The sequence below is a fragment of the Budorcas taxicolor genome, chromosome 12 (genome assembly GCF_023091745.1).
Source record: "Budorcas taxicolor isolate Tak-1 chromosome 12, Takin1.1, whole genome shotgun sequence".
NCBI lineage: Eukaryota > Metazoa > Chordata > Mammalia > Artiodactyla > Bovidae > Budorcas > Budorcas taxicolor.
The window spans coordinates 1,998,102-2,022,446 of NC_068921.1; the positions used below are offsets into that span (position 1 = coordinate 1,998,102).

The 24,345-nt window shown below is 36.0% G+C and overlaps 1 protein-coding gene across 1 annotated transcript in view; it reads right to left on the reverse strand.

Moving 5' to 3' along the window:
• Window positions 1-24,345, reverse strand: part of TDRD3 (tudor domain containing 3) — a 231,438-nt gene that overhangs the window by 154,752 nt on the left and 52,341 nt on the right. The window contains exons 2-3 of the mRNA XM_052650002.1: window positions 15,757-15,841; window positions 11,260-11,325 (exon numbers count right to left, since the gene is read on the reverse strand). Of these exons, the coding sequence (XP_052505962.1) occupies window positions 11,260-11,325; window positions 15,757-15,841 (151 nt within the window). The remainder of the gene's footprint in view (window positions 1-11,259; window positions 11,326-15,756; window positions 15,842-24,345) is intronic.

Sequence of the window (24,345 nt, forward strand, 5' to 3'; positions counted from 1 at the left end):
CAACCCCATGGACTGCAGCATGACAGGCTTCCCTGTCCATCACCAACTCCTGAAGCTTGCTCAAACTCATGTCCATCGAGTTGGTGATGCCATTCAACCATCTCATCCTCTGTCATCCCCCTCTCCTCCTGCCTTCAATCTTTCCCAGCATCAGGGTCTTTTCCAATGAGTCAGTTTTTCACATCAGGTGGACAACATATTGGAGTTTCAGCTTCAACATCAGTCCTTCCAATGAATAGTCAAGACAGACTTCCTTTAGAATTCACTGGTTTGATCTCCTTGCTGTCCAAGGGACTCTTAAGATTCTTCTCCAACACCACAGTTCAAAAACATCAATTCTTCGGCGCTCAGTTTTCTTTATAGTCCAACTCTCACATACATACATGACCACTGGAAAAACCATAGCTTTGACTAGATGAACATTTGTTGGTAAAGTAACATCTCTGCTTTTTAATATGTTGTCTAGGTTGGTCAAAACTTTTCTTCCAAGGATCGATCGTCTTTTAATTTCATGGCTGCAGTCCACTACCTGCAGTGATTTTAGAGTCCAGAAAAATAAAGTCTGTCACTGTTTCCATTGTTTCATCTGTTTGCCATGAAGTGATGGGACTGGATGCCATGATCTTAGTTTTCTGAATGTTGAATTTTTAAGCCAAATTTTTCACTCTCCTCTTTCACTTTCATCAAGAGGCTCTTTAGTTCTTCTTCACTTTCTGCCATTAAGGTGGTACCATCTGTTTATCTGAGGTTATTGGCATTTCTCCCGGCAATCTTGATTCCAGTTTGTGCTTCATCCAGCCCAGCATTCTGCATGATGTACTCTGCATACAAGTTTAATAAGCAGGGTGACAATATATAGCCTTGACATACTCCTTTCCAATGTGGAACCAGTCTGTTGTTCCATGTCCGGTTCTAACTGTTGCTCTTGACCTGCATACAGATTTCTTAGGAGGCAGGTCAAGTGGTCTGGTATTCCCATCTCTCAAAGAATTTTCCACAGTTTGTTGTGATCTACACAGTCAAAGGCTTTTACTGGTATATATACCAGTATATATGCTAGCATATATCAAATATTATATTTAAATTGCTCAAGTGATTTACATAACATTTTGAAAGTAAGACATTGGGTAGTTTACAGAAGTGGTAGTAAAATTAGAAAACTAGGTCTGTAGGTTTCACAGCAAGAAAAACTGAAAATCAAACCAGAGAACTGGTTTGATGGCAGTGGTATGGTGATGAAACAGTTTGGGATATGAAGAATAGAGAAGAAGCTCTAATTTGTAGAATTTGCCAATTTCCATAGCTAAATTCAAACTAGTCAGTCCTAAAGGAAATTAACCCTGAATATTCATTGGAAAGACTGATGCTAAAGCTGAAGCTCCAATACTTTGTCCACCTGATGCAAAGAGCCGACTCATTGGAAAATCCCCTGATGCTGGGAAAGATTGAAGGCAGGAGGAGAAGGGGACAACAGAGGATGAGATGGTTGGAACGCATCACAATGGACATGAGTTTGAGCAAACTCCAGGAGGTAGTGAAGGACAGGGAAGCCTGGCATGCTGCAGTCCATGGGATCACAAGAAGCTGGACACAACTGAGCGACTGAACAACAACAACATAGCTGATTTCAACTACTGACCTCTAATCAGGGAAGAGATGCTGATAATCAACATTCATGAGATGGAATAAGCTAGATTCAGCACACTCAAACATCTAGCTCTATTCTTTGTGCTATCAATCCCTGGACACTGACCCCAGCACTCCTGCAGCTATCAATCTTGCTGTAGCTTCTACTACCACCAGAGAAAATTCACCACAGTTCCTGCTTTTCTGTACAACTAACCCATATCCTGTGCAGCTATACCTGACTAGTAGAGCTGAGGTCCATGTCCACAGCATAGATGCAAAGGATGCTGGGGAAAAGCAACTGGCATTTTCTTCTACACCACGAAGAATTTGAAAATGGGAAACTCCCCCAAACAAAGGAAGGGATCCAGGTTCTAGGAATCATAAATGTTATCTATATTTATCTTGTATATATTTTTATCAGCCAAGAAGATTTTATCAAATGTTATTTTCTATAGTTTGTATCAAAAAAAAATCTTATTTTGGTAGCTTTATCAAAACAGAAATAATGTGTGTATGAATGTGTATACATATATTATCTTTAAACACACACCAAATATACCTTCCCATCGTAAGATATTAAATATACCCCCAATTATGGATCTGCTATTATTCTCTTACTGAGAATTACAAGCCTAAAAATTAACAATCTAGCAAGAAAACCAACCTCTCCACCTCATCACACTAAACTCGTCAAGCTGAGATGGCCATCCCTTCCTTATACACACACAGCATTTGTTCCACTATACTGATAACTGTTGGTTTCTTGATTTCTTATTAGTAGGCAGAGATTGTCCTGTTGATCTCAAAGCCCCTGCACATAGCACAAATATACATTCCAAAACTGTTTGATAAATAAATTTCCTGGTTTTTTTTTTCTTACCATAGTTTTTTACCATAATTTATTTAGCACTTAGCAGATACACCAGAAAATGTGGCAGTATTTTTACATAAGTTAATTTACCTCCAGAACTGAAAAGTATATTAGGATCATTTGCATGTCTTAAATGAGAAAACTAAAAGCAAAGTATTTTAACAGAGGTTACTCAGCCAGAAGAGGCAGAATTAGAATTCAAACTAAGATATGCCTAACACCAAACTCTGTCTTCTTTCTAGTACACATCCTAAAACTATGATAAAAATTTATTACATACTAAAAATATGTAGGTAAAAAGGGCAATGAGAATATTAATTTTTTTTTTAATTTTTTTACTTTACAATATTGTATTGGTTTTGCCATACATCAACATGAATCCATCATGGGTGAAAGAGACCAAGAAAATTAGAAGAGAATGGCATTCAAGCTGGAATTTGAAGACTAAACAGCAGTTTGCAAGGCAGTTGAGAGAACAACATCCCACTCACATAGCAATTATTAAGGTCCTATAGCAACAAAAAACTATCATTTTAGACAAGCTGTGATTCCCTCATCTCTAAAGTAAAACCGGTTTATAATAATTTCTACTTTTCAGTGCTGTTCTCAAGATTACACAGATAAATCATTTAACATGGGACCTGGTATAAAGCAGGTTCTCAATAAAGACAAAGAGGAGAAGATGTGTTTACTGAAAACCAGGATTCTCCTAGGTAAGTTAGGGGCTTCTACCAAAAAAACTCAGAAGAAAACAGATTAAAAGCAAAAGGAATTGAAAGAAATAGCTTTGGAAAGGTAGTCTCTAATCCTGATCTCAAATTTTTCAAGGGATATTCATACACATTAAGAGTTTAAACAGATAAATAAATAATAATAAAAGAAAAACTTTCTGAATCGTAATATGGTATATACTAGAAGATCTAAAAGTTTCTACCCCTTAGAAAATATAAAAACAAGACATTTTAAATGCCTCAGTTCAGTTCAGTTGCTCAGTGTGACCGACTCTTTGCCACCCCATGAATCATAGCACGCCAGGCCTCCCTGTCCATCACCAGCTCCCGGAGTTCACTCAGACTCACGTCCATCGAGTCAGTGATGCCATCCAGCCATCTCATCCTCTGTTGTCCCCTTCTCCTCCTGCCCCCAATCCCTCGCAGCATCAGAGTCTTTTCCAATGAGTCAGCTCTTCGCATGAGGTGGCCAAAGTACTGGAGTTTCAGCTTTAGCATCAATCCTTCCAAAGAAATCCCAGGGCTGATCTCCTTCAGAATGGACTGGTTGGATCTCCTTGCAGTCCAAGGAACTCTAAAGAGTCTTCTCCAGCACCACAGTTCAAAAGCATCAATTCTTCGGTGCTCAGCCTTCTTCACAGTCCAACTCTCACATCCATACATGACCACTGAAAAAACCAGAGCCTTGACTAGATGGACCTTTGTTGGCAAAGTAATGTCTCTGCTTTTGAATATGCTATCTAGGTTGGTCAAAACTATTCTTCCAAGGAGTAAGCGTCTTTTAATTTCATGGCTGCAATCACCATCTGCAGTGCTTTTGGAGCCTCCAAAAATAAAGTCTGGCACTGTTTCCACTGTTTCCCCATCTATTTCCCATCAAGTAATGGGACCAGATGTCACGATCTTAGTTTCCTGACTGTTGAGCTTTAAGCCCACTTTTTCACTCTCCTCTTTCACTTTTATCAAGAGGCTTTTTAGTTCCTCTTCACTTTCTGCCATAAGCGTGTCATCTGCATATCTGAGGTTATTGATACTTCTCCTGGCAATCTTGATTCCACCTTGTGCTTCTTCCAGCCCAGCGTTTCTCATGATGTACTCTGCATAGAAGTTAAATAAGCAGGGTGACAATATACAGCCTTGACGTACTCCTTTTCCTATTTGGAACCAGTCTGTTGTTCCATGTCCAGTTCTAACTGTTGCTTCCTAACCTGCATACAGATTTCTCAAGAGGCAGGTCAGGTGGTCTGGTATTCCCATCTCTTTCAGAATTTTCCACAGTTTATTGTGATCCACACAGTCAAAGGCTTTGGCATAGTCAATAAAGCAGAAATAGATGTTTTTCTGGAACTCTCTTGCCTTTTTGATGATCCAGCAGATGTTGGCAATTTGATCTCTGGTTCCTCTGCCTTTTCTAAAACCAGCTTGAACATCTAGAAGTCCACTGTTCACGTACTGCTGAAGCCTGGCTTGGAGAATTTTGAGGATTACTTTACTAGCGTGTGAGGTAAGTGCAATTGTGCGGTAGTTTGAGCATTCTTTGGCATTGCCTTTCTTTGGGATTGGAATGAAAACTGACCTTTTCCAGGCCTGTAGCCATGGCTCAGTTTTCCAAATTTGCTGGCATATTGAGTGCCGCACTTTCACAGTATCATCTTTCAGGATTTAAAATAGCTCAACTGGAATTCCATCACCTCCACTAGCTTTGTTCATAGTGATGCTTTCTAAGGCATTTTTAAATGCCTAGTAACTGACAAAAAGACAACACAACCTTGAATAGGTTTTCCCTTGAGATCGCCTGAAAAAGCATCAATTTATACATCAAAGTAACAGTACAGCACATAATTTGCTTTATTCAATCAAAGTAATTGCAGCCAACCATTACAAGAAACACTGTGACACTCCAGTCAAAAGTAACACTCCTGCCAGTGTGTCATTTTCCTATTTCCATCGTTCACCTCTATAGCTGTTTGTTCTCTGAGAGAATTAAAACAAAGTAAACAGTTCGTTTTTCAATTATCAGAGTACTGGTTTAATATATATTCTATACATATTCTTTGTGCATTGTTTTTAAACTCCACAGAAGTCCTACTAATAATTACCATCAAACACTTGTAAATAAAGCACGGTAAAATCAGTTTCAGTAATCATTTTTTTCTCAAATTAAAAATGCATGATTAATTTTAATAACTCACTAAAAGAAACACTAGTAAATCACATTATTTAGCACATAACAGATTAACATATGAAACATGATACAATTTATTTAAATTAAAACTTTAAAACATTTTTCAATTATATTTCTTTTTAAAAACATCCAAGTTCTATACTGTCAGTGAGAGGGCATTCAGATTGAATTTTAAGCCAGTGAAGCCATCTTGTGGTTGATGTTGGTGTTGCTGAGGCTTTGAGAAGGTCAATTTTTATCCCCAAAATTAGGTCTCTAAAAATGCACATACAAACTGTCAGTTCTAGAACTTAGATGAAAAAAAACCCCACAGATCTGAAAAGCCTTTCCTGTTAGGGCTCCACAATAATGCATAAAAGTCCTCACATACCTGGATTGGTAATAAAGTGTTTTTACATTAACCTATATTTTATAATTAACTTCTACACCTTGGTTCAAAGGCAAAGCTATGAAAATAACTACAAGCAAAATATTAAACTTGAAAAAGAATACAAAAAATATTAAACAGTTTTATAGGAATTATATGTTTTACTTCCTTTCTGTCATGACTTTTTTCCATGATTTTTAGCTGAGAAGCTAAATATTCTAGGGCCCTGTCACATCTAGAAATACAAGGGACTTCCCAGGTGGCTCAGACGGTAAAGCGTCTGTCTACAATGCGGGAGACTTGGGTTCGATCCCTGGGTCGGGAAGATCTGCTGGAGAAGGAAATGGCAATCCACTCCATTAAATATTCTAGGGCCCTGTCATATCTAGAAATACAAAGCCTGCCCTAAATTGCAGTATATGGCTTCCCTGGCACATATTGCTCTGTGCTAAAAAATTTTTATGGACTAAAAATTAAACACAAACTGCCTACAGGAAAATCTAGCTTAGACTTAGAAGCCTGGAGAAAAGTATCATCTTCTCACTCTCACCACTTTTTAAATTTGTCTGAAACCCTTGCATCAAGGTTATGAGCAACCTTATTGAGAAAACATTTGAACTGCAAAATACAATTAAAAAATGAATGGGAGGGAAGAGAAAAGAATGTGCACAAAACTATTACATTAATTAAAAACAAAGTTAACTTGCAATTTTTGCCCTCTTACTTCCTCCCAAAATAATCAGTGATAATTAATAGAATTTAAAACTTCAGTTTCAAACTCTAGGTAACAATGCCCTTCTGAAGGTCCCAGTTTGTCTTAACAGCAAAAAAGATGTCAATTCAGTGTTCCAGGATTAACTGTCTTCTCCTAACTATAGTCCTGCCATCCCTCTTGTCAAACCATAGCTTTCTCCATGCCTTCTTACCAAATGCTGAAAACCCCATATCTGCTACTGCTAAATCACTTCAGTCGTGTCCGACTCTGTGCGACCCCATAGACAGCAGCCCACCAGGCTCCCCCATCCCTGGGATTCTCCAGGCAAGAACACTGGAGTGGGTTGCCATTTCCTTCTCCAATGCATGAAAGGGAAAAGTAAAAGTGAAGTTGCTCAATCGTGTCCGACTCTTAGTGACCCCATGGACTGCAGCCTACCAGGCTCCTCCATCCATGGGATTTTCCAGGCAAGAGTACTGGAGTGGGGTGCCATTGCCTTCTTTCCAAATGCTGAAAACCCCATATCTAAGTCTTATTAATTATGATAATAACAATACACAGCATCATCATAAGCATTTAGTTTTGACTTCGCAGGAGAGGAAGTTTGCAGACTCTTCTCTACATTGCTTTAATTTAGCTCTAAAAAGCATACTGCTCCTCTGTCTTGAGGAATCTCTAGTACATTGTATGGAGCCCTGGACCTAATAAATATGCTTCCAAGAGGGTTGGAAGACACAGGACTACAGCCCTTTAAAAGCGCCCACACTTGACTAATGGAAGTAGCTTGTAAAAAGACAGCCTTCTCTCTTCTTTTGCTCATTAAGTACTAGCTTCTTAAAGCTGGGGCAAATGCTCTCAAATTCTTTTTGCTTTGGCTTCCTCTCAAGTAGTAATATCACAGGCAGGCATGAAACTTAGTGGAAATTGTCAAAGAAGGACTCTGGCCTACTTTGATTCCATTGTACTAAGATCAATTTAGCTCAAACAATAAAGTTCTGCATTAGGGACTGGGGCCAAAACACAGTCAATAATGAAGCATCTATTCATCTTACCTCATTTACTGGATTCCCTTTTTCCCTGATAGCTCAGTTGGTAAAGCATCCGCCTGCAATGCAGGAGACCCCAGTTCTATTCCTGGGTTGGGAGATCCCTTGGAGAAGGGAAAGGCTACCCACGCCAGTATTCTGGCCTGGAGAATTCTATGGACTGTATAGTCCATGGGGTCACAAAGAGCTGGACACAACTGAGCAACTTTCACTTTCACTTGGAGGTCTCTTAGTATCAAGATACCCATGTCAGGTAATAAATATTCATGTATTCTTAGATGTCCAGGACAAAAACACCATCCTAAATGTCTCATAATGCTCAATATTCGTCATACACATTGCACTACATTTAAATGTAGTCGCACAGGTTTTCATTTAATTCTTCAATGTCATAAGGGAGATAATATTTGAATGATAAGAAAATTAAAATTTGGCAAGATTAAATAACTTGCCAGAAGTCACAAAAATATAATAAGTGGAAGAATAAGGATTTAAGTCCAGCTGAAAAATTCTAAAATCTGTATCCATCCAGTATGTTACCAGAATTTTTTTATTCTCCCTCTCCACATTGTATCTGAAGCTCATCAAAACTGCTTCCTGAGATAGCTAATCTATCTCACATTTTAAATTTTCTAAATTAGTTTTTGCAAAATTAGTTTCCAGCATGTTCTATTTGGAAGATCACTAGGTAATCCAGTTCTTTCATTCTTTTTTTTATTATTATTAAAAGAAAATTAGAAAATATTATTATTTAATACCAAAATCTGACATGATCAAGGAACAGGCAGATTACTTATTCAGATACTCTGCTTATCTTACACACAGATTAAACTAAAATTTATTTTTAAATTTTTATTTAAAATTTATTTTAAACAACAGTTATATATAATTTAGTGTCTAGAGCCATGTCTTAATGATTCTGTCACCAATAACATGCTAAAGTGCTGGGTAATAAAGCATTCCGATAAAGGCACAAATAAAGTAACTTTTACTGTATTAGTCTTACTTTATAGACAAAGAGCACAAGTAATTCATGTCAAAAATATATATTACTTAAACATTTATTATTGCCTAAAAGCAGTTTAGGTCAGCTGCTCAGCTGTGTCTGACCCTGTGACCCCATGGACTGCAGCATGCCAGGCCTCCCTGTCCATCACCAACTCCCGGAGCTTACTCAAACTCATGTCCATTGAGTCGGTGATGCCATCCAACCACCTCATCCTCTGTTGTCCCGTTCTCCTCCTGCCTTCAATCTTTCCCAGCATTAGGGTCTTTTCTAATGAGCCAGTTCTTCATATCAGGTAGTCAAAGCACTGGAGATATATTTTTATATAATGTATGAAATTTTAACCAAAGGCAAATGAGTAACTCCAGTGGGTTGGCTTCTAAAATTTCTATTAAAATTAATTTTCAAAATATCTTCACTAATACTGTGAAGAGAATTATATTTGGTATCAGAAGCAGGTAATGAAAGGGAAAATATAATCAAATCTGAGGAACAGAGGTTTGTTTCATGTGAAAAGGGCTCACTCAATTTCTGTTTCACGTGAAAGGGCTTATTTTGTATCTTCTCATTTTACGTACAAACTAAAGCAACATGAGCATTAAGAATAATTCAAAGGATAAAATTTGGTATAGAAAAATTCTAGATTCAAATATTCTAAGTTATATCTTATTGTTGTTAGCTATATTCAAAGGAAATTCTAAAGGGACTACTTATAAAATTTTCTGAACCAAAAATGCTCTGAGAAGTTGGAGAAAGCAGAGAAAACTCTCGCAGTACCTTTCCCTGTGAGCTTTTAACAGTGGTAGGTTCTGAGACTCCTTACAGACATAAACAGAAAAAATGAAAAATCAATAATCCAGAATGCTAGTTTTCTTAAATAGCCTAGTATAAGGATATGCAGCAACTGCTTTAATACTAGTTACTTCTTCTGTGAGGAATTGTTGCATTCATCAGATCTGTTCAAGACTGATGCCTAATTTGGAGTTCTACACCCTAGAAGTTTTCTAAGTATGTTTTCCAGATTAGCTGAATCAACATCCCACAGAAGCCTGTTCAAAGTACAAATTCTCAGGCTCTTTCCCAGTTCAATGGAGTCAGAAACATGGCAGTGGGCGACGTGGGAAGCTGGCATTCTGTGTTGTAGCAGGCCTCAAGGTGACTCTGATGCACACTGAGGTCAGAACTACTATCACAACCAGAAAACGAAATGCAAGGAACTGGAGAGGACTCTGAGAAGAGCAATGAAGATGAATAGAATGCCTGAGACTATAAACAGAGGAACCAAGATACATGGTTTTAACAAAAAGAAACCTGTAGCAGTGACATTTACAAGATTCAAGTATATGAAGAATTATTCACAAGGGAAGGTACCCAGATGTTCTCCATTTCCCTGAGGGAAGATAAAGAAGATATTACAGACTTTAGTTGCAACATAAGAAATTTAGATTAAAATACAATTAAATTTGCTTACATAGAGTATTGTTAAACATTAAAATGAATTGCTGAGGAGTCCGTAGAACTCTCTTCTCTTGAGTATCTGCTTCAAAAGCTAGGGCAGATTCTAAACTCTTGTTCTCTTTCCAGCTAAATGATTACCACCTATCACATATGAGGACCAACATTTAGAAAATGTGAAAAATGTTGTTACATTATATACCTTTTAAATTACCTAAAATTTAAAATATCTAAGGTATAGCAACTATCTTAAATACGTGAGTATTAAAATGATAAGAATACTTACTCAAACTCAAAACATACACATTCAAAGTATTTCAAATTATAAAGATGTTCATTAATAATTCAAAAAGTGAGCAACAGCATATATAAAATTTTTGATTGACACAGATTGCATTATTTTTAAATTAAAAAAAAGAAATTGAATATAAATGAGTAAGAAGTAAAAGACTGCTGCTGCTGCTGCTAAGTCTCTTCAGTCGTGTCCGACTCTGTGCGACCCCGTAGACGGCAGCCTACCAGGCTCCCCCGTCCCTGGGACTCTCCAGGCAAGAACACTGGAGTGGGTTGCCATTTCCTTCTCCAATGTGTGAAAGTGAAAAGTGAAAGGGAAGTCGCTCAGTCATGTCCGACTCTTAGCTACCCCATGGACTGCAGCCTACCAGGTTCCGCCCTCCATGGGATTTTCCAGGCAGGAGTACTGGAGTGGGGTGTCATTGCCTTCTCCAAAAGACTGACTAGATGGCATCTAAAATCCAAAAATTGTATCCTTGTATTTCAAAAAATCACTGAAAAAATTTATAACATAAATACATAAGTTATGAAAAATGATAGTAGTAACCAAATGCACAGCTTTGCCAAACTGTTCCTAACATTCTCTCACAATCTTATACTCCTATATCAATAAGTTCATTAAATAAATATGGTAACAGATACTAAAATAAAAAGATACAAAAAGGTCCTCTGAGTTCCAATAATATCTGGTAAGTCTCACACGTAAATAAGTGCGTCACAGTTATAATTCCTAAGACAAAAGTATTTTTTAAATGTTGAAAAGTCACCAAAAGTTTAAAAGTTTGTTCTAATAATTTTCCATATGTATAGGAAGTCATTAAAATGATAACTTTGTGACTTGTTCCCTCAAAAACATTTTGAAGTTGCAGTCTTTCTTGACAAAAAATAATTACAGTAATTTAGTAGATGTTCATATTTATTGTACTTAACATAATTTAGGAAGTTAACATTTTTCTTTACCTTTTCTACCTTTCCACCATTGATGTCACTGGGGAGGAATTTCTTGCCAATTGTTCTCAAGTCTGTCTAAAATAAAAATATTATTATTAAAATAAAATTAGAGAAAAATGACTCTAAATCTAATCTCACTCACAAACAAAAGATAAAATTAGTTAAGGTCTGAGTAACAGAATTTAACTGTATGTTAAATATAGCTTGTATTTCAACTGATTATGAGATGTATATATGTAAAAATCAACCATGTTCAGTCCCATATATACACTGTTTTAAAGTACACTAGTAAACTGAACAGTAATATATAAGGCCTTACTTACATCTGGTCATATTTCTCTGGGTACCCTTTTCTTAAAATCTAAAACTTGATTTTATGTAAACTATATAGACTTCGTAAGAAATTAATGTCACAATCCAAAACCAAATGACTACTTTGAACAAATAAACAGTATATTTTCGACAACTAAATTCTATATAACATTGATAAGCAGAGACATGAAAGTACGTTACTCTGTAGGCTGCAATACTTCTTACATAAAGCTACATAACATACAAATATCCCAGAGAATATTCTTTACTACAAAAGCAAGAAGTCACTGTAAGACTGTACTGTTTGCCTATTAAACAAATTTCAGAAATAGAAGCTGATGAACAAATGACTGACTACACGAAAATCCAGATGTACATATTACTCAATAAACCAAAGCAAAACATAAAAAGGACTAAGATAAACAAAGCTATAGCATTTCTGATACAAAAACAAAACTTCAACTACACACACAGTCTACATAAAATTTTTAAGGATTCTGTCTTCTTTAAGAAGTGAAAACTAAAGGAATAGTAAGAAATTTATTCAGAAGAAAACTAAATACTACTCATGAAAAAGGCCTAATTATTTAAGCTAAGAAATTATCTTGACGCTTGAAACAGTGAGGTTAGTTTAATAACTAAATTTGTACTTTTCTAAAATTCCTTAAATAATAGTTAACAGAGCTCTCCATTGTCTCAAGAGTAAGAGAAAAGAGACTCAGAATGCATTTAATCACAAAAATTATAAGGGAAAAATTTATGTTAGACTTAAGGCAAAAACACTATCAATAGATGATTACAATTACTGTATTATTTATAAAAGGATAACACATAAATAGGATAGTCTTCTTTGAACACCTACAATAATATAATTTCACTTGAAATATCCACATATACTCAGCTTAAGAAACAAGAACACATGTTATACAACCCTCACAGATCCTTTCCAGTCTTTTTAGTACCATGACTTTCATTTCTCAATGTAATGCAAGGATCATTCCTAAAGTACAATTCATTGAATGGAACTGCCAGGCAAACTAAGTCCCATATCCAAATACTCATGTAACAATGTTTCAGATTTATCCTTTGCACAGTCTCCAATAACAGAGTGAAAGAACTATAAATCAAACCTCAAGTTGCACGCATTTTTACCTTGAAAATACTAAGCAATATATGAGGAAAAAATTCTTATCCTGGCATTTCACTGTTTTGAATATTAAATAATACATGTGAAGCACTAAGCACAATGACTTACAAAGAATAAGCATTTAATGAGTGTTAGCTATAATGTTTAGTGAATATAAAATACACATCCTGTTATTTTCTAAATGCATGTAACAAGTGAATAATACAACCAAGTTCAAAAAAATCATTATTTTGAAAGTCATAGAAAAGCTGATATATTTAAACACATATAAGAAACAGAATATACACAATTTTTATGATACATCATGGTCCTTCATTTCTGATTTTATCACTAATTATAAAATGTAAAATAAAATGAGGCATTTATATAAAGTATTGTAGAAATGAGCACTAGACTAAAATTCTAAACTTCAATTTACTGTGTACTGTAACTAACTAATATGACATGTCAGAAATTCTCTAAATCTGGATAATTTATTCCGCCATAAGGTCGAAAATATATTAACAATTCTATCTTCCAAAGTTGTTGTCATGCTGAAAGGAACAATGTATTTAAAGTTCACAGAACTTTTAAAGTATCATAGACACATATAAGGAAGATTATTTCATTGTTCTTTTAGCAAGATGAAAATGACCTACCAAATCTTTAAACATCCTAAAATCAAAGTCAATTTTATGATTCAGATGCCATTATATCAGGATCACTAGAATAGCTGGGTCCAAAAATACATTTATAGCGAATAACTTATTATTCAGGAGAAATATTTAACCCATAGGATGCATGTGTGCACACACAAACAACATTCCTGACTTATTTCTTCAAATAAGTTCAGCAGAGTATCTATTTGGCAAAGCATTTTATACTATACAGCGTATTAAAAGAAATTTTAAAATAATCTTTAAAATTTTTTACTATTACACATTATTTAGTAATTTAAGACTACACTATCACTTAATTTTGCTCTGAATAATGCAGGAATTCAAAACTACATGCTGAATTTCTATATTATTCTTAAAATCTTTACTCCTCATTCTACAGAGTAAAAATTAAGAAACCTCCCTCCTTTCAACATACAAATCCATGCTAAAAAGAGTTACATAGCAGCTCTAAGGCTGCTACCTTTAGAAGGGCCCACTTACAAAGTTGGCCCTAAGCTGGCATCTGGGAACTTGGTACCAGAACCATTCCCTAACTGAAAATGTGGTTCACTGCCTAAACTATTCGTATTAACAATGTGATGTATGGTAAACACCTGCTTTCAAGGGGAGATGTCTAGAATTTTGTTTCATTCTAGGCAGAGTACCTTTTTGAACAGCCCAATAAAAGCCTAATGGACTTTGCTGGGCAGGAAACACTCTACATACATACTACTGCTTTGTTCACTGCTAGATAAAAGAACTAATTTAGTGTGTTCCCCACAGGAGGAAGAGAAGGTAAGAAAGCTTGCGCATGGCTTATTCTCCCAATATGTAATAGGTTATATATAAGAATTAATAATGCCAGTCTTTCTCAATTAGGGATTAACATCCTGCAATCACTCAGAAGTTAAAAAATTTCAACAGAAATACTGTATATGACTGATTTTACTTAAAGTTTACGAACTTGAAAATTAGACCACTTGTCTGGTATAGACTTCATCCTTATTAAAAGTATTTCTTTAATTCTATTACATGGCATGATAGCTTTGGACTGGAGTATATATAAATTTTAAAGCAAATTATAAAGACAAGTTAATTCACTAGTAATCATCACGTACCTCTTATGCATACCAGGTCAAATACTTTGTGTTAACTTATTTTATTTAGTTTCTTACCCAATTTGTAGATAGTTCAATGCTATTTACCTACATATATAAATATCAATAAGAAGAGAAGATTGTCACAAAGCCTTTTTCCTATTTAGGTCTTTTGCTTTTGGTGAACAAAGAAATAAACTGGGATTCTTTGTAACATTTCTTGTAAATAAAATTCACTAATTTGGGTGCAAGTTAAGGAAAGATAAAATGTCTAGTAAATATCCCCATTTGTAGTCATGGATAACACACATAATTTCTAAAAAACCTGTTTGTCTTAAATAAAACTGCAAGCTGCTAAAACAATGATAAATTTCAAAATATAAATTCTGTTTAAATTCACATTTAATTATATAAATAAAATTTTAAATAACTGGAAAAGAAAAAGTTATAGTTATATATTAATTTATATTTCATATATTATCAGTTGCCACCCTTTCTGCTCTATGCTAAACCTACTTTGCAGTGACATAATGGATTTGTCAGACAGTAATTCTCTTCTGAATTTCATTGATTATATAACATAGCATATAACTTTCACTGTTTAATAGACTGTGATTGTAAAGGCGATAAGAAAAAAATTCCCACTATGGTAACCACAAGATTGAAAAAGAATATTCATTTAATCACATCTGTACTTCAAACAATTTTTATAATTCTTCAAAAAAAATCCAAAAGTCAATCTCAATTATAAAAAAGACACGGCTATACAGATGGGTAAAGGGAGAGAGCTAGGGAAGAAAAATGCATCAAAACATTAACAGTAATTATTGGGCTTTCTTATTTTATTTTTCTGTATTTTCTGAAGTAGTCATACTGTACAGTATATCCTACTTTGATTAACAGGAAAAGTTACTTCAAAATAAAAAATACAACTGTCAAGAAGCTGTAACCTAGCTAGTTTGTATGTAAATTTGATGTCAATTTGTTTCTATGAATATGATCAGTTTTTACTTCTATTACATAGCTACTATAAATGTAATGAAATTCTATAACTGATCACAAGGTGAAAAAGTTTTAATTGTACTTTTCCCTTTTTCACTGATTTTGTATAATAGACATTAAAGAAATATATAGTTCTAATAATTGGCTTATATGAGATTACCAAATTCAACAAACATCACTGCAACTTAAAATGGACAATAAAAATGAAAGATGTTCTCCACTCTATAAAAGCCAGTTTATTCTATCAGATATTTTTCATAAATATAGCTTCCAGATTTTTAATGTTTATAAGTTAATAAATAAAACCTACATTGAGAGCAATCAGGATGATGTCATTTACATTGACTTTGTCAGGAGAACTTGTGCAAGCTTCAATGCCTTCATCTGAAAGATACCTGTCAAAATAAAATAAATGGCTTAATATTTTCTAAAATCAAAGTAACCAAAATTATTTTCTTAAGTCTACAAGTAGTTTTGTTCTCTACCGTAAAATGTTTCTACTGCAAATACCAAAGAGTCCTTGATACTCCCTGTTTACCATCTCTGATAGAACAGGATGGAGAATGCATATTTTTCCTTTCTTGTCTTTAAAGGGATATTGTGTTAATAAAAGTATAAATATGCTTTCTAAGAAAAGCTATTTAAACATCAATATGCTTCTTAAGGAATCAATAAGTTCCTCTTCGCTGTTACACAAATACAATATCCAACTTAAATATTTAGTTACACAGTAAACTCTTAAGAGATTGGCATGTGCTATAAAAATAGAACCAAAAACAGCATAGCTTTAAATTTAATCCAACAAAACTTTCCTCTTGGATACTTTCTCACATTATCTTTTCAACTCCCCTTTGTCTAACATAATGTTCCTAACATTCTTCAACAAACACTATTGATTCCAAGTGGCACAAAGTCAGGCAACTTTTTACCTTACATCTTTTACTTTTCCTGTCTCTTTTCAGTTTTTTACTCATTGTATTATTGCCCTTTGTCCTTTTATTCAGTCCAAACCAACCATTCATCTGTAGCAATAGTTAACTGAAGGGTGAAAAATTATTTAATCCAAAGGCTGGGTGGGAATCATCTCTACCAATTCACCCACGCCCAACATAACCATTTTGAAGTTCTTTGATAACTCTACAATTTACGTATCATCCCCCCACAAAAGTCCACCTGTAAAATTGCCCATTAACATTTGGCACCTTTTGTAATCAGTATTAGATACCCTGGTGCCGGCATTGGAACCACAGATATTCTCCCACTGAAAAGATACAGGAGTACTAGTCTGACAGAGCTAACTTTGGCTCTTCCAGAGTTGATGGACAGCAACTCCACCATCAACTCCCAACCTTAGTCTGATTCTAAGACACCTTTACCTGAAGACAGTAATCAAAGAGAATTTGCCTTTAAGAAATAAAGGATGAATTTCTCAAAAGTAAAAGAGCAAGCAAAAAGAAATAAAAATAGAGTACAAAAAGCAATAGAAAATTAAAGCTGATAAGCCTATGAATAAGATCAAGGAGGTAAAAGAAAGGGAAGTATATAAAAATCAAAGCAAGAATGTGTTTAAAAAATTAGATACTATTAAAAGCTTAAGGCAGTGGTAAACTACAATGATGAATGAAGGCCAGGAGTTAAGTGGGTTACAGAGAGAGAAAAAAAAAAAAAAAAGCATTAAGTATTTAGATGTGTCACTAAGAATAAATGGTTAGGAGGCTGGAATAAATTGTACATGAGTGACCACGGAATACAAATGTTTGCTGGCAGCATAGATGGCTGAAACACTGCTTTAATTCAGAATGAGTAAGTTCACTTCCTTATTACCCTGATAATTTTTCACCATTCACAGCCACTGACTGTATCTGGCACTAACCATCTTAAAATTTAGTTCTACAAATATTAATTAATTAACCCCTGATTTGTATGAAAAGAACTATGTGTGTGAATCAGTAATAAGATGATGAAAAATAAATATCTTCCTTTAAGGCATTTACAGTCTCATATAAAGCATAACATAACACATAAATAGCTACCATACAAGGCCAAAATAACTACAAACAAAATGTTATAGGAGCTCAAAGTGGCTAGGGAATGGAAAAGAATGCACAGAAAGGGCATCTCCATAAAGTAAAGAAAGTATAAAACACATTCTGGGACATTCTCATTGGAAAATGGGGAAGAGATGAGAGGTCAGTATAGGTTGAGACCAATTTTAGGAAGCAAAAGTACATAGGTATATGGGTACTATATTAAACGCTGACTGAGTAGTTACAAAAACACAGCTTTCAAAATTCCTAGGAGAAGGCAATGGCACCCCGCTCCAGTACTCTTGCCTGGAAAATCCTATGGATGGAGGAGCCTGGTAGGCTGCAGTCCATGGAGTCGCTAATGGGGAAATAAACAATGACTAATAAAATACTTCATCATCTAGAAAGGCAACTCTTTAGAATTAAAAGCTTACAGGATATCAGATAAACTGGAAATAATCTTAAAAAATATTCAAAGTTTAACTCTTTAGATTTACAGGTGAAGAAAAAATGCATCTTTTTTCAAAGATGTTAACCTAAACTTTGCCCTAAAATACCCTGATGTCTCAGATGGTAAAGAATCTGCCTGCAAAGTCAGAGACCCGGGTTTGATCCTTGGGTCAGGAAGATGCCCTGGCGAAGGGCATCACAACCCACTCCAGTATTCATGCCTGGAGAACCCCACGGAAAGAGGAGCCTGGCGGGCTATATAGTCCATGGGGTCGCAAAGAGTCAGACATGACTGAGTGACCAACACTTCTAACTTCTAAGTAAGGCAAAGTTAAAAATGCGTCCTGATTCTCAGTGTAGCAGTCTTTTCATTGTGTGAGTGTGCCAAGTCTTATCTGACTCTCTGTGACCCCCATGGACTGAAGCCCACCAGGCTCCTCTGTCCATGCAATGTTCCAGAGAATACTGGAGCAGTTTGCCATTTCCTCCTCCAGGGGAATCACACTGCTTTTCAGTTCAGTTCAGCTCACTCAGTCGTGTCCGACTCCTTGCGACCCCATGAATCGCAGCACACCAGGCCTCCCTGTCCATTACCAAATAATGCTAATGTCAGAAATATAACTCTGTTCTCATAAACAAAAGCCAACATCTATACATACCAATTTTATAATCAACTAGGCACTTTATCAACACACAAAAAAAAGCACAACTAGGCAAATTAAATCAGCGCCTCCAAAGTATTGATTTATTAAACAAGAATAGATCTAGTTTCATGGTGAAAAATCAGGAAACTAATATTAACTAACAATTAAAAAACTGTTACAACAATGAAAAAATACCTATTCTATAAAATATAGAAAGGGAAGCCTGTAGGCTTCCTGAATATAAGACATTATAAAATACAGCTCAGTCTCAGTTTCCAAGTTTTATAAGTCTCCCTTCCTCACCCTTAATATTTTTTTAAAATAAAAGGACTTGAGCCTTACACCTTTCTCTATAATTATCAAGAAACAGGAGACCCCATTCACAGGTCTCCCTACTAACATCTTGGTGATCCTTCTGTCAATAATGGACCATTTTCACATAACTTGAGATTTGCAAATTAATCTTTTTTTGTTTTTGTAAACATTTAAAGATTCCAGTATCATCAGTGAATAAAACAAGTGATAAAAGCAAAGCGTAATGCCCAAATCAGATTCAAGATGCACCACAATACCACAGTAACTGAAAGAAGAACAAAACAACACAAAACCCACCAGCCTTAATGTGGTCACTGGGGGAAAAGCACTGCAAATCAGAGCAGGCATGCCAGACCTGATCCCTGTGCACATCTGTACATGGACCTTAAGGGGAGAGAATCATCTCAGTTTCCACAGGCGATCTCTGAACACTTACACCCAAGAGCAAAACCTTAAAGAGGAAACAAACCCCAGAGAGCTCCTGTTTACTAAAACAGCCCAAAGGCACAATTTTTTCTTCTCCTCTGGTAGAGATTTTAGTGCAAAACCCCTCATTACTATTCTGCGCTAAAAACACATCAAAATAAATTTTATTGACAAGCAAGGCAGTAAAGGGCTAAATTTCTGCATACTACAAAATATACTAAGATTTCTCCTTAATTTTACCTCCAAAGAATTCCATTTTAAATCACAGCTTAATAAACATTCAAATTTTTTAAAAAAAGATTTTGGAAAGTGCTTCTTGTTTCCATAAATGATATTAAAATCCCATCTTTCTCAGAGTCATTTAATTTGTAATCCTGAGCAACTCTTGTTACTTCAGAAGTAAAAGCTTTAAAACTAATTATCCACCAGTTTGGGGGAGAGGTGGTTTCCTATTACAAGTACTGAATATATATTTAAATAAGAATGGTCTCACTACTAAAACTATCTTCACCTCATGTTCTGAAGTTACTTGGACATATTAAACAGACATGCCCAAACTACAGTTCAAGAATCTCAACTGACAGGGAAGTGTGATAAGAACAAATACTACTGTTTAATATCATTTATTAGATCCAGATAGTGGGCTACCATTACCAGTAAGTGGATTACAAACCGCAAGGGAAAAGAGCACCAATTTTCCTTTGATCCATTCCTATGAAAGTAGGTAAAACCCTTGAGTTTAACTTAACTGCTGAGTATGATGTACATGTACTGAGGAGAGCAGCGACAAACTGAAGAGTATATGTGCATCTAAAGGGGGTAGCTCCAGTGACTATCTGTATGAAGACAGTTTTCACTCCAGTCCCAAAGAAAGGCAATGCCAAAGGATGCTCAAATTCAAACTACCGCACAACTGCACTCATCTCACACACTAGCAAAGTAATGCTCAAACTTCTCCAAACCAGGCTTCAACAGTTGAACCGTGAACTCCCAGATGTTCAAGCTGGATTCAGAAAAGGCAGAGGAACCAGAGATCAAGTTGCCAACATACGCTGGATCATCAAAAAAGCAAGAGAGTTCCACAGAAACAACTATTTCTTCTTTATTTACTATGCCAAAGCCTTTGAATGTGTGGATCACAAGAAACTGTGGAAAATTCTTGAAGAGATGGGGATACCAGACCACCTGACTTACCTCTTGGAAAATCTGTATGCAGGTCAGGAAGCAACAGTTAGAACTGGACATGGAACAACAGACTGGTTCCAAATAAGAAAAGGAGTACATCAAGGCTGTATATTGTCACCCTGCTTATTTAACTTCTATGCAGAGTACATCATGAGAAATGCTGGACTGGAAGAAGCACAAGCTGGAATCAAGATTGCCAGGAGAAATATCAATAAGCTCTGATATGCAGATGATACCACCCTTATGGCAGAAAGCAAAGAAGAACTAAAGAGTCTCTTGATGAAAGTGAAAGAGAAGAGTCAAAAAGTTGGCTTAAAACTCAACATTCAGAAAACTAAAATCATGGCATCTGGTCCCATCAATTCATGAAAAATACATGGGGAAACAGTGGAAACAGTGAGAGACTTTTTTTTTTTTGGGGGGGGGCTCCAAAATCACTGCAAATAGTGATTACAGCCATGAAATTAAAAGATGCTTGCTCCTTGGAAGAAAAGGCATGACCAACCTAGACAGCATATTGAAAAGCAGAAATATACTCCCAACAAAGGTCCATCTAGTCAAAGCTATAGTTTTTCCAGTAGTCATGTATGAATGTGAGAGTTGGACTATAAAGAAAGCTGAGTGCTGAAGAATTTATGCTTTTGAATTGTGGTGTTGGAGAAGACTCTTGAGAGTCCCTTGGACTGCAAGGAGATCCAACCAGTCCATCCTAAAGGAAATCGGTCCTGAATATTCACTGGAAGGACTGATGCTGAAGCTGAAACTCCAGTACTTTGTCCAGCTGAGGCAAAAAACTAACTCATTGGAAAAGACCCTGATGCTGGGAAAGACTGAAGGTGGGAGGAGAAGGGCATGACAGAGGATGAGATGGTTGGATGGCATCACCGACTCCATGGACATGAGTTTGAGTAAGCTCCAGGAGTTGGTGATGGACAGGGAAGCCTAGAGTGCTGCAGTCCATGGGGTCGTAGAGTCGGACACAACTGAGCGACTGAACTGAATGAAAGGCGGCAGGTCTAGTGACTATCTGTATGAAGGCAGGTTAAGCAGCTACTGTCAGATATCCTCATTTTTAGCTTTTAGTTTTTTGCAAAGCAATGTCTAGCCAAACAAACAGGCTTCAGTCTGCATGTAACACACATACTTTGTACTAATCATATTAGTTTATATCAGTTATCTGCCTGTTTGCTCCTATACACTTTCAAGTTGTCTTTGACATGCAGGGTTGTGCTATAGGTGTTTCTCAAATGATACATTACTCACAGCTGATGCACTTTTCAAGCAAAAGAGGAAAACAACTGTGTATTTTAGGTCACTTTGTATGACTCTTGGAGAGCAATAAACATAATTATGCATTGAAACAATGTTCTTACTAGAGCTGTCATCAAATCATTTACTTTGGCCTAAATATTTCACAAACTGCACATATAAGAACTCATCTTTACCTCATTATTTCCATATATTTCTTTGGGGAAAAATGTTCTAATTGGCCAAAATAATTTAAAAAGTGCACTGAAGTTTTCTTCCCCTCTACCTGCCTTTACCATTCCAAGCAATGAATGCCCATTGAAGTCTGAACTGAGAACTGAATTTGTAAGATAATCCAGGAGAGAATCTATTATTGCATATAAATACAAACTAGGCTGATGATGCATGAAAATTCTTTAAAATGGTGATGAAAAAAAATCAAGAATGAAAACATTACTCCCAAATGGATAGGGACTCAATCAAAAATAAAGGACACATCTGCACAATGAATAATGCAGAACAGTATTAACTGTTTCTGAATAAAACCCAAAATACATAGCCACATGTGGTTTTGGGAGTCTCTGATCTATATATCTGTACATGATTACTTGCTATCACATTGAGACTACCAGTCCACATCAATTCAGTTTAGTCACTCAGTAATGTCCAACTCTTTTTTTTTTTTATCCCATGGACTGCAGCACACCAGGTTTCCCTGTCCATCACCAATTTCTGGAGCTTACTCAAACTCATGTTCATCAAGTAGGTGATGCCATCCAACCATCTCATCCTCCGCTGTCCCCTTCTCCTCTTGCCTTTAATCTTTCCCAGCATCAGGGTCTTTTCCAATGAGTCAGGTCTTCACATCAACTGGACAAAGCATTGGAGCGTCAGCATCAGTCCTTCCAATGAATATTCAGGACCAATTTTCTTTAGGATTGACTGCTTTGATCTTTTGTCAGTCCAAGGGACTCTCAAGAGTCTTCTCCAACACCACAGTTCAAAAGCATCAATTTTTCAGCAGTCAGCTTCCTTTATAATCAACTCTAACATCCATACATGACTACTGAAAAATCCATAGCTTTGACTATGTGGACCTTTGTTGGCAAAGTAATGTCTCGGCTTTTTAATATACTGTCTAGGTTGGTCATAGCTTTTCTTTCAAGGAGCAAACATCCATCATGGCTACCGTCACCATCAGCAGTGATTTTGGAGTCCAAGAAAATAAAGTCTGTCACTGTTTCCATTGTTTCCCCATCTATTTGCCATGAAATGATAGGACCGGATGCTATGATCTTCGTTTTTTGAACGTTGAGCTTTAAGCCAGCCTTTTCACTTTTCTCTTTCAAGAGGCTCTTTAGCTGCTCTTTGCTTTCTGCCGTAAGGGTGGAGTCATCTGCATATATGCTGTTATTGATATTTCTCCCAGCAATCTTGATTGCAGCTTCTACATTCTCCAGTCTAGCAATCTGCATGATGTACTCTGCATATAAGTTAAATTAGCAAGATGATAATATACAGACCTGATGTAACCCTTTCCCAATTTTGAACCACTCTGTTTTCTATGTCTGGCTGTACTGTTACTTCTTGACCTGCAAACAGATTTCTCAGGAGGCAAGTAAGGCAGTCTGGTATTTCGATCTTTAAGAATTTTCCACAGTTTGTGGTGATCCACACAGTCAAAGCCTTTATCTGTTAATGAAGCAGATATTTTTCTGGAATTCTCTTGCTTTTCCTATGATCCAACAAATGTTTTCAATTTGATCTCTGGTCCCTCTACTGAGGCACCAAGATTCCAGTTCTTCAATCACGTACTGCTGAGGCCTAGCTTGGAGAATTTTGAGCATTACTTTGCTGAAGTGTGAAATCAGTGCAACTATACGGTGGTTTGAACATTCTTTGCCATGCCTTTCCTTGAGATTGGAATGAAAACTGACCTTTTCCAGTTCTGTGGCCACTGCTGAGTTTTCCAAATTTGCTGGCATATTGAGTGCAGCACTTTCACAGCATCATCTTTTAGGATTTGAAATAGCTCTGCTGGAATTCCATTACCTCCATTGGCTTTGTTCATAGTGATGCTTCCTAAATAAGGCCCACTTGACTTCATAGTCCTAGATGTCTGACTCTAGGTGAGTGATCACACCATCGTGGTTATCTGGGTCATGAAGATCTTTTTGGTATAGTTCTTCTGTGTATTCTTGCCACCTCTTCTTAATATCTTCTGCTTCTGTTGGGTCCATACCATTTCTGTCCTTTATTGTACTCATCTTTGCATGAAATGTTCCCCTGGTATCTCTAACTTCCTTGAAGTGATCTCTAATCTTTCCCATTCTATTGATCTCTAATATATTCCCATTCTGTCTCTATATTAGCCTGAGTAACTCCCAATTATTCAAGCTAATATGGAGTTAGAAAAGAATAAAACATAACAGGTCATTTTTTAAATCACTTACATTAAAGGCTATCTTTCATTTTCGCAAATATGGGCTTGGCCAATCTACTGCAAACTCCCAGAACATTAAAATATATTTTTTATATTTATATTTTTTATAGAAACTACCCAAATAAAGGCCTCTGTATTCACTCTGCTTATCCTGTTTCTAG